This window comes from Peromyscus leucopus, chromosome 2, assembly GCF_004664715.2.
Source record: "Peromyscus leucopus breed LL Stock chromosome 2, UCI_PerLeu_2.1, whole genome shotgun sequence".
Classification (NCBI taxonomy): domain Eukaryota; kingdom Metazoa; phylum Chordata; class Mammalia; order Rodentia; family Cricetidae; genus Peromyscus; species Peromyscus leucopus.
Genome location: NC_051064.1, coordinates 28,435,736 through 28,450,331, shown reverse-complemented (window position 1 = coordinate 28,450,331; position 14,596 = coordinate 28,435,736). Strand labels below are relative to the sequence as shown.

Sequence of the window (14,596 nt, the reverse complement as noted above, 5' to 3'; positions counted from 1 at the left end):
TTTTTACAGAATTGACATGAAAATCTGGCCATAGTGCCTAAAATCTCAGTTTGGGAAAGGGTCATAGACAGGTGGCTCCTTCAAGTTCATTGGGTAGCCAGCTTAGCCAATTCAGTGTATTTTAGGTATGCTGAGAGACTCTGTCTCAAAAGACAAAGGTAGAGAGCAATCAAGGAAAGATACTCAATGTCAACCCTTGATCCAAACACCACACACACACACACATACACACACACACACACACACACACACACACACACACACACACACACACACACAGAAGGAGGGGAGAAATAAGCAAATAGTGATTATTATTGTATTGACAGATCATCCAAGCCAAGAGAAAGTAACTTTCAGTAAGTATACATTATTTTTAATAGATTTTTCATTTTTAATTTCATATGTAATATTATTTAAAAATTAGTTCACTGTAGCTATTTGTATATGTGAAAAGTGTCACTTGTGGGAGACCAGCTCCCACATTTATTTACCCCAGGGACTCTTGGGGAGAGAAGGATAAGAGACTTAGATAGAAATATAGAGGGGAGAGAAATAGATAGAAACACAAGACAGTCTCGGGTAGGCCTAGATCATTATCCACCGGCCCAGAACTTTACTCAAAAGTGCTTTTTATAACAATGCCAAAGGTGAGGCAAAAAGACCCCCGTCGCTAGACACAAGAGATTGTAGACTCTTCCAAACATCTGGCACTCAGGCCAGTGGTCTAATCATCCTCTAATGCAATTCTGCTGGGTAAAGCTACTAGGAAACCTCTGTGGGCTCCAACGCTCACTTTAATTCCAAATTCTTTTTATCTCCTTCTCTAGTTTGATATTTTTTAGAAATAGTTCGGAAAAAATTTTTCTGTCCTTGACATGCTATTTTAATGTTATTGAAAGCATGTTTTAATTCATTTTGTTACCTTCTATTAGTAGTTATTGGTTATATATAAAGCCCACAAAGCTAACAAGTAACTTTATGAAAAATCTATGGGCCCACAACTGCTGGCTCTAGCATACTCTCCGGTGGTGCAGCACCGAGTACAAGTAATAGCTCGCTGGGCATGGCAGGTAATTATTGTTTTTGTGTAGTGTCCTTCAGCAGTTGAGTCAGTTGCCCTGAACTTTGCTGTGGTGAGAGAAGCACAAGTCAGCTCCCTGGAGTCTGCACACTTCAGCACCTCCCTCACCCCACATTGTCCATGCTCCTTTGGGTGTTCTTTGATATTCTTGGACCCCAGTGTGACAAAGGATTCTGTTAGCCTAAAGTACCTTTTGTCCTTCTCCCACTCTATACAGAAGAAAGCAGGCATTCCCACAGTACTGAGACTCTTCTGTCAGAAGGTGAATGGAAGGTGCTAGTGGTGACTGGAGATACAGGGACACAGGCCAATGTCACACTCTGGGTGTATGGAGATGAAGGAGTCACTGGACCAATCAGTCTTACCAAGGACAGCCCAGAGCAGCTCTTCCTTCCAGGACAGAAGGATGAGTTTCAGGTAAGCAACATCAGCAGTCATTTTACTGTTTGAACATTATAAAGGCATGTAGTATGGGGGGAGGGAGGGAGGGAGAAAGAGAGAGAGAGAGAGAGAGAGAGAGAGAGAGAGAGAGAGAGAGAGAGAGGAAGAGAGGAAGAGAGGAAGAGAGACTGTATAAAATAAATTTAGTCTGTTATGAACACTGTTAGTTAATTAATTAATTTCAATTTCCTATTGTAATAATCAAAATAAGCATATTTGCTCATGTCATGTCTCTTGTGCAAGGAAGCAAGGAAGGTTACAGAAGAAAATTTCTTTTTTTAAGGACATTGCATTTAAAGCCATTGTCCTCAAAATCATCAATTCTAGTTCAAGTTGTCCCTGGATAAAAAGATATGGGAGACTCTTGGTGTAATGGAAGCTCCTCTCTCTACACTTAGTGTACTTTCAGACATTGCTCAGCTGAACTGCATGTGTGTGAAGTAATTTCCTAGGCATTTTCACAGGCCACGTTCTGAGGCTCTGCCCATGCCATTTTTAAATCTCCCTCTCACTTATTTCTTGCTGGGAGAGTTCTGAGCTATTGTGACTTGAATACGGCTGGCTGCTTGTCTGGTTTATAGGAACACTGGCCAAATTTCAATTAGGACAGTTACATTGCACTTGACTAATTCTCACCCCCTGCAGGGTGGTAGTTGTATGGTTGTTCAGTGCTTTAATTGAACAGCGGTTGCTCATCCTTGACAGCATCACTGTGCACACTAGGGAATAGAGAATTATGGTAGCTAACCCAAGTCACCAGGCTGCCAAAACTGTTTGGAGGACCAGCACCTGGCCTCACTATTATCTGGATGATTTTTGCATCTTTAGCTGTGAGCTTATAGGTCTACTTTTACACTCATTAATGGAGTTTTAGTGATGGAGCATGATTGTTTACAGTGATGGAGGGGTACTTTGATGTTGTCCACGGTGGTCACTCCCTATATACATGTGTTTTGAATGGTTTCTTGAAGATGATAGTTCATAATTCAGAATGCATGTTAGGGTTAGAACTCCAAGCCACCATCAGAAGCATGGCGTTCCTGATAATGTATCATATGTCATATGTATTGATGTGCTGGTAAATTATATCATAGTTTTTCTGGAAAATATTCACCAGGGTAGAATATTAGAGGCTCATGACTGCACACTGGAACACCTAGAGAGCTTTGAAAATTGATGATGACTGCCTGCACTTGCAGAGAACCTGGTTCAATTCATTTGGGTGCAGCCTGGGCACCAACATTGTTAAAAGCTCCCTAAGTGCTTCTAAAGTGCAGTCATTATTACTAGTCCTAGTCCCAACACAAGACTGTAATCCTGGTGTGCTGGACTGGTGCTGGCTTCCTGTGTGACAACTGTGTGACCTTGAAAGTGTCATTTAATTTCCCCATACCAATATTCTCTTTATGTGTAGAATGGGGGCAATGATTTCGATTCTTTTTAATCCCTGGGTGATGTATGACAGAAAGAACATGAATGAAGCTTAAGAAAGAATCCTATTTACTACATAATAAATGTATTAAGTCAGTAAAATTGTGTCAGTTTTTGCAGGGTTAAAATTTACAGTGTTGAAAATTGGAATACCTTCTTCAATAAATACAGTCAAGTCATACATCATTTTAATGTGTGTTTCTCCCCCTTTATGATTTTGGCTAATGACTTGCTGTTTGTTTTATATTTTTTTATACTCTGAAAATTATGTAAGATAAAAAGAAAATTCAAGATATATTCTTATTTGAGTTCAAAATGGGTCATAAAGCAGCAGAGGAACTTGTATCATCAAAACACATTTAGCTTAGAAACAGTGGTGGCTGGGAGGATCAAGTTGTTTTGCAGAGTTGAGTGGGAACCTTTATCATCAGGAGCCAGTGTCCCACCAGTGAGAGCAATGGTCAAATCTGCTCCTTTTACAGATACAGGAGACATTGCCAAAGAACTCAGAGGTGATCCTTTGAAGCAAACTGAAAAGATTCAGTGAATGAATGCTCGTGAGCTGACTGGAAAAAAAATACAATTTTTGAAAAGTGATTCTCTATTAATTCTATTCACTGATGAATGATGAGATTGTGGTGTGTGACATAAAAGCATACAGCAAGAAGCTCTTAGAGCATTTCCCAGTGCCAAACTTGTACAAAAACAGTCATGGTCACCATTGGGTCATCTGCTGCAGGATTGATCCATGGCAGCTTTCTGAACCCCAATGAAACCACATCTGCAAAATATGCTCAGGAACTTGATGAGATGCACCTGTAACTGCAATAGTGGTAGTACTGTTGGTCAAGGAATGAGCTCAGTTCTTCTCCATGATGTCCCACAATCTCTAATTGCATGTGAAACAATCACTGCTTCAGAAGATAAAAGTATTGGGCTAGAAAGTTCTGCCTCATCTACTCTTTTCTCTTGATTTTGCCAACAAATTACAATCTCTTCAAGCATAGCCATTGCTTTTTTTTTCAGGGAAAACCTTCCACAAAGTACAAACTTAATGTTACAGGAATAAACAAACTTATTTATTGCCAACAAAAATGTATATGTTTCCCTAATTTGATTAATTAAGATGTATTGGGGTTTAGGTATAATAATCAAAAGTTCACAATCTACAACCATAATTCCTTTTGCACCAACTTAATTGTAAATTGTAAAGAACAGAGGCCCTGGTGTTGTGAATATGAAATTAAGATTAAATGAACCTATCACTAGTTCCTTTACTTTGGATTGATTGCTTATCCAATTTCCAGCAATGAAGGATGGGTTTAGGAAGCCTCTCAGCCTCTGCAGATGTGTGAACTACAAGACAGTAATACCAGGTAATACCAGGAGTCAATGGGGCCTGCAGAATATCAGGTCCCTTTCCATACCCATTGGTTCAGAATCTAAGTTTTAGTAAGATTCTCAGGTAATGTTGTATGTATCCTAAAGTTTAAGAAGGCCTGGGCTGAGGACCATGAGGCACTGGGGCCATTGCCTCTTGTAATCGGATAATCCTAAATTAGGATTAGCTCATTCACACTCTTTAATCTGTGGTACTGTTTCCTGTACTCCTTTGCATTGCATCCTTTGCTGCTTCTGAATTTGTCTTTAACTTTTTCCTTTCAGTCTTCAAGTATTTATACAGGTGTATTTGAAGACAATGTAGCATATCTGATCAAACAGACTTGAGTTCACATTTTATACTCTGAGAGCCTGATGTGCATACAATGTGTATGCTTAAGGAAGTTACTTAACTTTTTTGAGTGTCTTTATCCTATAAAGTAGACTCCTTAAAGAGCCTTCCTTCCCTGTGGGCTGCTGGGCCATTGGAATAAACCATGCATTGTGAGGAACTGAGGAAGCTCTGAGTATGTCAAGTCCTTGGTGTGTGTGTGTGTGTTACTGACAAGAGCCAGCTAGGTCAAAGATCAAAGCTGCAGACCCATGGAAGTTGGCAAAGACTTCCTCCTAGGTGAGGCTCAGAGAGATGACATAGCATTCCTGAGGTCCATGTGCAGATGGTAGCAGTGTGTGGAGAAAATGCCCATCATAGCTTTCTCCCTGGATATTTACATACTTCAGATTGCTCCCTTCCAGAGACAGCTCCCTGCTGAAATTAGATATGCCTGCCTCATTGGTTCAGCTGTATACTATAAACCCTACCTCCATGTTTGGCTGTATATTGTAAACATACTGATATTTCTGCAAGCTGCAGTTTCTCTATCAGAGAGCTAATCCCACCTGCTCCCAACTTTTCTATGTTTCTTTGTTTTTGTATTTTCTTTATTCCATGGATGTCCTAGTCTGGTCAATCCCTGGAGCCAAGCTGTGCTGAAAAGCAATGCATATCAAACACTTGTACCTGGCTGCTATGGATATGATTACTGTGCTGGGTAGCTCCTATTTCCTGTGGTAACTTTTTTGAGACAAAATGGGCCCCAAAGATGAAACAACTTTCTACTTCCTCTCATGGAAAGAGCTAGCCTACAAGCTCTGCCACTGAGAACAATTCTAGAAATAAGGACGTTGGACCCTGCTTTCTCTTCTCCCAATCAACACTGGCACAATCTGTATAACTTGGTGCTGCTTCAGATCCAGAGATGCTCTAACTCCTAGTGTATAGAGAAAAACCATGGCAAGCACATGAAAATAAAAACATCAAAGCCTAGAATGTGGAAGTAAAAGAGTTTTAATGGCTTTGATTCATCTATGTGGGCCACGGATGGGCAATCACAGAAGTTCCCCATAACCTTCTCATACCTTCCTACAGTAGCCTGCAGCAGGATATTTTAATGAATTCCTACCTATGGTCTCTAGCAGTAGGGGGTTGCCTATCATAACAGTTACTAAAGTAGCTCTTAATTAAGCAACTAGTTGATTAGGTGATATTGTTCATTTTCTAAGTCTTCACAGGTCCATATCTGGGCCTATTTTATTATACTATAAAAATTTGCCTTCAGATTGACTCTTTTCTGTGTTATCATTTTTTCCAAGGTGAAGACTATACCACTGTTTTCATGTAGCTACAGTTTTTCTGGTCATGCCTGGCTCCTGAAGCCCTCAGACCCAAATGAACACATAGAGGCTTATATTAATTAAAACCGTATGGCCTAATGACTCAGACTTCTTGCTACCTAGATCTTACATCTTAAATTAACCCATAATTCTTATTTATGCTTAGCCATGTGGCTTGGTGCCTTTTCCCAGTTCTGCTTTCACATCTTGCTTCCTCTGTCTCTGGCTGGCAAATCCTGACTCAGCCTTCCTGTTCCTAGAATTCTCCTCTCTGCTTGTCCCGCCTATACTATAATTCCTGTTTGGCTACTGGCCAATCAGCATTTTTTTTTTTATCAACCAAATCAGAGCAACATATTCACAGCATACAGAAAGACATCCCCAGCACTTCCCCTTTTCTTTTTCTCAAAAAGGAACATTTTAACTTCAACATAGTAAAATTACATATAAAAAAGCAATTATCAAGCAAGAATTATAGTTATAATATCTAGTCTATTTGTATTTGGCAAAATTAAAGAAGCTATCCTATATTTGTGAGTATAAGATTTTATATCTAACTTATCTTTTATCATAACTAAGAAAATTATAACTATCTAGTCTTTAACTATATTAAAGACCTCAGAAGGATATATTACCTGAGAAACAGGAGAAGGATGCAAGCAACTTTTGGGAGTCTTGTGAGAGTAGACAGAGACAGCTGGCAGCGTGGACAGTCATCCAAAGTTTCTCTGTATAGATGGGGCATCTGTCTTCAGCCCACAGGCCTAGAGTTGCTCAGTCACTTCTCTCTGTGTCATTTAGAATGTCTGGCAGTTTTCTCTGCGAAGCAGGAACCTGAAGGACCATTTTGCCAAGCAAAGTTTAGTGGTCACCTTTCTATGGGTCCTGCATGTCCAGTAGATATAACATTTTGTCAACCAGTCCAAGCAAAAACAGTGTTTTTGCCAAAATGTCTATTTTTGCCAAAAAGAAGATAAATTCCATATAGAGTGTCTTTGATGCCCATCCTCTTCTCTGATGCAAATTGGTGCTGCCAGGAGCAGACTTGTCTCACTGTCCAGAAAGTCTAAATTTTTAAAATATTTTAAATGTCGGATTTTGTGGGTCTTTGAAGTGTTTGAAGATTACCTACCTCATTGAATTATATCTATGTATACCCAGAAAACTTAACATGACTATAAGTTTGACTATCATAGAAGACTAATTATTAATCTCTATTTTTAATTATCCACTACAATCTAAATGAGTTACATAAACATAATACCTCAAATGAGAGTAGAAATATATATAAAATATAACAAAATTAAGTTTAAACTTGTATCAATAAACTAAAATCCATAGCAATATAAAACATTTTTAAACAAGTTGTTGCTCTTTAAAAGTAGGTTCATTAATCTATCCTTTCATCCTACATATCTATACTACCCCCTTTTCTTCTTTATAAAGAGTTTGCATTTATAATTAACCTGTTTTAAATAAAAATATTGGTTTTTCTCTGTCCCACACCAGAGGGCTCTTCTGATATGGGACAGAAAAACTCTCAAACTTTTTTTTTAAGCAATATGCTTGGGTATAGAGAAGGAGTGAGCCAATTCCATCTCCAAAGCCAGTTTGGTATATTGGGAATTTGGGTATAGCTTTTCATACTACTTCCTTCTGGATGAGGGTGCTGTATTCTTATGGGGACATAAAAAAAAATAGGATTATGGAGTAGTCTGTGAGGCTGTATTGTCTGAGAAAGTTGCCTTGAAACCATTCTAGATTTTGGATCATCTGGGCTATGGTGTCACTGGAGACCTCTCAGGGGGTCTTGACTGGTCAAACCTGATATATCTTAATCTAGAACAAATTCATAGCCTCTTGCTTTCTGTGGAAACAAAAGCAGAGCCTCCTTTCCAAAGCAACTTATCCTTACATCCAAATTTTGAAGCCAAGGTACCTTTAAAATATACATATTGGTTTAACTGAGCAGCCTTTACAATCAAATGTCTTTCTGCAGTTAAAAATCCCAAAGACAACACAATCCAGATTCTTTGTGTGATACCTATCTTTACATGGCTTATTTTTTTATATTACTTTATTTTTAAAAAACTATCTATTTTTTTATATAACTGCATATATTACTTTTTTTTCTTTTCTTCCAAGCCTATGTAGATTTTTAGATGCATTGTAGACCATTTAGAGGTTTATCCCATTTGAATCTGTCTTATTGTGAATCTATTGCTTTAAACTGCAGCATTTTCTGCTCACTTCAGCTTCCCAACATGGCGGTGATACGTTTACCACCAGCTCTGGGTCTGGGAGCCATGTATACCATCAGAAGCAGAAGGTCTATGCTTTTATCAATGCAGCCTGTAGCCCAGAAATCTCCCCCCTCCACACACACACTTTTTTTTTCTACTAGCAAAGGCTAAATCCACCATGCAGCATAATGTGTGGCTTGTAGACGCCTCATTCCTGCCATGCTATAGGTCAAGCCCGCACACCACGAACCTGCCATAGAGTAGCTCAAACCCACAGGCTGATGCTAACTTGAGAGAGACAAATAGGAAGCTGTTTTTAGCTCCATTTTAGAATCTTCTTTCTCATATTTTAGGTGGAAACTCTTGCCCCATATTGGGCACCATTTGTAGCTGAAGTTTTCCTGGTCATGCCTGGCTCTTACAGCCCTCAGACCCAAATGAACACACAGGGGCTTATATTAATTAAAACTGTATGGCTTAATGGCTCAGACTTCTTGCTAGCTAGATCTTACATCTTAAATTAACCCATAATTCTTAGTTATGTTTAGCCATGTGGCTTGGTGCCTTTTCCCAGTTCTGCTTTCACATCTTGCTTCCTCTGTGTCTGGCTGGCAACTCCTGACTCAACTTCCTGTTCCTAGAACTCTCCTCTCTGCTTGTCCTGCCTATACTATACTTCCTGTTTGGCTGCTGACCAATCAGCATTTTTTTTATCAACCAAATCAGAGCAACACATTCACAGCATACTGAAAGATATCCCCCGCAGTTTTCATTTTTCATATCTGTGACCTTGCACAAGGTCTAGATTTTTGCTTTAAATGTATTATGTCCATTCAATATATAAAGGAAATATGGACCAGAGATGTATGCTATAATATTTTCAATTTAAAATCACAAGCATTTCCATTGAGTTCACAGTAATTCTGATGCCAGTTCTCCAAAATAAAAACTGATCAAGTAAATATATTTGTGGGTTGGGACTGTTTCTCTTTCTTGAGCATTGGTATTTTAGTGGAGGAGTGAAAGAAGTTTTTAAAGTAGAAGGAAGTTCTAGAATTGCTGTGGTGATATTTTATTTGTGCTCTAATAAATAAAGCTTACTTGGAGATCAGAGGAAAAAGCCATCCACTATATTAAATATAGAAGTCAGGCAATGGTAGCACATGCCTTTATTCCTAGCATTCAGAAAGGGGAGATTCATCCAGATCTCTGTGAGTTCAAGGCCACACTGAGAACAGAGCCAGGTGTGGTGGCACATTCCTTTAAATTCCAACACTAGTTAACCATAAAGCTCTGGAGGTCTGTATAGACAGACAGGAAGTGACAGAGCTGGGCAGAAAGAGGAAGTGATGTAGCTGGGCGGAGAAAGGAAGTGAGATGGCAGGGACAGAAAGGATATAGGCATGTGAATACAGGAAGTGGCTCTCTCTGGAGGCTGAGGGTTGGTAAAGTGTGGTTGGCTGTGGCTTGTCCTATTCCTCTGATCTCTCAGTTTTTACCCCATTATCTGGCTCTAGGTTTGTTTTTTTTTTTGTTTTGTTTTTTATTTTTTGGTTTTTTTTTGTTTTTATTTTTTTATTTTTATTAATAAGACCAGTTAGCAATTAGTAAGACCAAAAAGCACAGGTACTTTCCATAAACTTGTAACATTTTTGTACATTTAACTTTTATTCGGTAAAAATTTTTGTTTTTCTTCTTAAAGCCTCTTTATATGATTGACATGCAAAAAGTGTTGGTTCTAGTGAGAAATATGTGATGGTCAGAGGACATAGCATGCTCTTTATCCCATTCCTTCATCTCAGTTATTTTTGCATATTCTTAGTCAAGTTATGGAATATTTTTTCTCATTCTGTTTCTTCGAGTTTTATAGACAGGCTTCTGGAGAGGACTCTGTTCTGCAAGGTCTTCTAAGAGTATCTTAGCCATCATCAACAATTACAAAGTACATTCAGTCTGAAAAGAGCAAAAACAATGTGATGTGCTGTTTAAAATACCTTAGTGTCTTTTCTCCTTTGCATTTCATCCAGGTTGTTCTGAGCAGCATTGGAGAAATATACAAGATCAGGATAGGTCATGATGGAACAAGTGGGCAGCCAGAGTGGAGCTTGCAGAGGGTAATGACTTCTTTTGTAATTCATGCTTCATGCTGATGAAAAGAGTCAGGAATGGAAAATACTTCAGAAACTGTCCTAAGTAATATGAACAAAAAATTGTGGACAACACTCTATAAAGTGCTTCATTATGGTGAGATAGATTTTAACAATAGCATTTTATAATGGTATTTATAAAGAGAACTTTTATTAATGGGTGAAAACCTGAAGAATACAGGTGTAAGAATCAAAGGGCATTTTTATTCCGTGATATTTATCACCACCTAAGTAGCTCATGGTCTTTACAACTTTTCTGTGAATCTCTTCCATGTATACTTGTATCTTTACTCTCTCTCTCTCTAAATATATATGTATATAGATATAATCATATAAAATATGAATATATGTAAGAAATAAATAAATGTGCTTATTAATATAAATGTATTTATATTCAAATGCACATCTCTTATGTTTTTAATAAAATCTAATCATTTTATATATACACTTGGATGTCCTATTTATTTATATGCTTGCAATTAATCATGTCAATAATGTCAGCTGAATGCTTGCCAGAAACCAGCTGCCTTAACAGTGCTAGTGTATGTTTACTTAATAGCAGCTCTTTGATTTGGCTTTATTGTTGTTCCTACTTTATAGATGAGAAAACTGAGGTTCAATGAAGTCAAATAATTTTGCTACAGTCATTTAGTAAATGGTTGTCTTGTACATTTGTCTTGAGAGAATCTTAAGCATTGCCATTCAGCTATTGTTTATAAAAGTAGTAATTAAACCCTGGTGGTTTTTAAATTTCTAAATGGAAATAGTAAATTATACTGAAGTAAAATGATAGAGTGGAATTATAGATTATATCTACTTTAACATCTACTTCTGTCACTGATGTCTTTACAGTGTGTGATATGCTATATAAAATATCTGAGGTTTAAAATTTGGATACCACTGATAAAACCTGACAAATATTTTTCCAGTTTAAGTATTTTATAATCTTATCTGTGATCTTTGTTATGGTATCTTTGGTTCTGTAATGAAGGTAAATGAGAAAATATTCAGTTTGCTGAAATATTTGATGAATTTTTGTATAAGTTGTACTTATTACCATTTGTGTGCATGTGTGGTATGTGCGTTCATATGCATATGTTTGTATACGTGTGTGTGTGTGTGTGTGTGTGTGTGTGTGTGGTGTGTCACAGTGTGGGAACATCAGAGGGTGATTTTGTGCTAGATCTCTCCTTTCACCTTTATATAGCTACAGGGATTGGACTCAGGCCCTTTAGCTTGAGTAGAAGGTTTTAACCTGTTGGACCACTCGAGCACCCCTGAATCAGGCTTAGCATGTACCCAACACAGAGAAGTGCAGTTTTATAGCATGAGAACAAGAGGGTGCAGTCAGTTAGTCCAGAAGTCTGAGCAGGTGGGAGAGCCCTGTATGGTGGTCGATGGTATAGAGGAAGGGAGGGGATCGTAATCATTGAGAGAATTCAAGAGAGACAAGAATGAACTTCTAAGATACAAAACTCACAGAGCCTTCAAATTCACATCCCAAGCAGAACCTGTTGCATGTGGAGGTACCAAGTTCTGGGAACGAAGAAAGGGGCCATTCTTCCCCCACTTAGTGATAAAGACCTCTGTGAATAGCAGAGTGGGAGGACAGCAAATAACAGAGTCAGCAAATGAAATCAGCAGCTAGAACTGTGGTCCAAACCCAAAGTGATATGGAAGAAAGCATATCTGGATACACTTTCTTTTCAAGTGTTTTCAAATTTATTAAAATTGAAGTAATGAAAGCAGTTCCCATTTGTTCACTGGTGGGTGTGTGCTTCTTCGTTCTCTACTACGATGTGTGTGTATAATGTGTGTTTTGTCACTTATGGGGTGTTTTAGACCAGTGGCACTTTAGTCATGTAAATATCTTACTCATCATAAAACTCCCACCCACCAAGTGTAGGATCCATTGGTGATTCTGTCTTGAATCAGTCATCACTGTATTGGTTGCCAAATAGTGAATTTCTGACTACATTTTTACTTATGCATTTCCTGTCATTCTTCACTGAAGTAGAACTTTCTCTTTCCCTTGATTAAAGATTGCATTTATTTATGTAGTCAGCTTTCCATATCTGTGGACTCTGACTACACATTCAACCAACTATACATGAAAACATTTTGAAAGAAAAAGGGTCTTAAGTGAAAATTCCAGACTTCTTTGGTAGTTAATCCTGAAACTATCTAACAACTAGCTATGTAGAGTTTCATTGTATTAGTTATTATAAATAATCTAGAGATTATATAAACTGTTTATGAGACTATAACAGCTCTATGTAAAAACAATGTTATTTGTTATATGGACTTGAGCATTCATTAACATTAATGTCCATGGGGGCCTAGAACCAATCTCTGGTATATCAAGGGATGCCTACACAGCAGACTTTTATTTTGATAGGCTTGGTCTGTTCTGATTTTGATGCTGAAATTATTCTTTTGACATGTTGCTATCCATTTTAAGAGAGCTTCTTTACTTTCTTACATAAAAATATGTTTCATACTTATTTAGTACTTTCTTTTGTTCAAGTCATAGAATCAGCTACATTTTCAAGCAACCATAGCAGAAAAGGGTATTAATATTGAACAATATTTATGTGAGACAACACAAGAAGTTATTTTCCACTAATGCCTAAGCCTGGAGGATGCTTCCTCGGTGTGATAGGCTGGATGTGCATTCACAGGATGCTCCATAGTCAGTGTTTCCATGGTAAAATGAGCCTTTTATTCCTAGCTTGAGTGGGACAGGGTACACAGTAAATATAATAAAAGCTCTGTGTTGCCCAATGGCAAAAAAATTTGCTTACCAGTGCTTTTAAAACTAAATTTGCCATTGACAAAATATTTCTGAAAAAATCTATTAGCATGGCTGGGCAGTGATGGGACACACCTTTGATCTCAGCACTCAGGAGGCAGAGGCAGGTGAATCTCTGAGTTTAAGATCAGCCTGGTCTACAGAGTGAGTTCTAGAACAGTCAGGGCTACACAGAGAAACCATATCTCAAAAAAGAAAATGAAACAAAACAAAACAAAACAAACAAGAAACCTATCAGCATCATATAAAATTTATGTTATCCATTATTGAGGGAGTTTATGGTGTATGGGGTCCTGCTTAGAAAACAAATGTAACCATTAGACAGAGGCAGTAGCACACACAGATTGGATTGGATGATACTGTGGCAAATTTTCATAGAGGGTTCTTTCAGTAGGTGCCTGTCTAAGACTTTGTCAGGGAATGCTCAGGAGGGGAAGAGAACACAGGGGCTCTCTAGAGTCTTGGTTGGATTTTTGCTTGCACAGTAGGGATGTCTATCAGAAAGCTCCAAAGGGTGGCAGCAGCATTTGGGGCCTTATGTAACAAAATACGTCTTGCAAATACTAATTAGCAATTGAGCACATTTTTGTAGATATATGGAATAAGAAGTCTCTAAGTAGCTCAAGGTTTGATCATTGATATTTGCTTTCTTTTTAAAGAAGATTTATTTTATTATTTTAAATTATGTGAATGTCTGTATCTCTGAGACTACCGGCTTGCAAGTTCAGATGCCTTCAGAGGCTAGAGGTGCCACATCCTGCTGGAGCTGGAGTTGCAGGTGCTTGTGAGATGCCAAACATGGGTGCTAGGAACCAAACTTGGGTCTTCTGTAAAAGCAGTACATGCTTTATAACCACCTAACCACCTCTTCAGCCCTGAGGATATTTGTTTTATTGTAATAAAAATTCAGACTATTTTAAAATTTATTGGATGTTTAAAATTTTGAGTTTATTGTCTATGGGTTTTTGTGCTGAACTTCACAAAGAAATAAGAAACATAGGGACCAATATTCAGAGGCCATCTCTGTCTCATTAACATGACAATTATACAGTGGGAAACAATGGATATTTGTATGACTCTACTCATAATTAACAATACATAGGTGTTTATCACTGACATGACTTAGAAAATGAGATAATAAACATGGGATCCCAACAAACCATTTGATCTAGAAAAAGTTGTGTGTTATTAGTGAATTATTATGGTATATAAGAGAGATAGTCATAAATTTAATGGGTCTGGCCTTAGCCATGAAAATGATCCCAAATTAGAATAAAATGGGTCTCATGGTCAATTTGGAGAAGAAACAAGATTTAATAGCAAACAGAAATTAGAGGGTGGGTAAAGTTGAAGCCATAGTTACAGCAGTTTTCCAGCAAAAAAGGTA

At 37.8% G+C, this 14,596-nt stretch overlaps 1 protein-coding gene across 1 annotated transcript in view; it reads left to right on the top strand.

Annotated features, from left to right (window-relative positions):
• Rp1 (RP1 axonemal microtubule associated) overlaps positions 1-14,596 on the top strand; it is a 294,119-nt gene that overhangs the window by 224,645 nt on the left and 54,878 nt on the right. The window contains exons 18-19 of the mRNA XM_037202448.1: positions 1,299-1,498; positions 10,278-10,364. Coding sequence (XP_037058343.1) covers positions 1,299-1,498; positions 10,278-10,364 — 287 coding nt within the window. The remainder of the gene's footprint in view (positions 1-1,298; positions 1,499-10,277; positions 10,365-14,596) is intronic.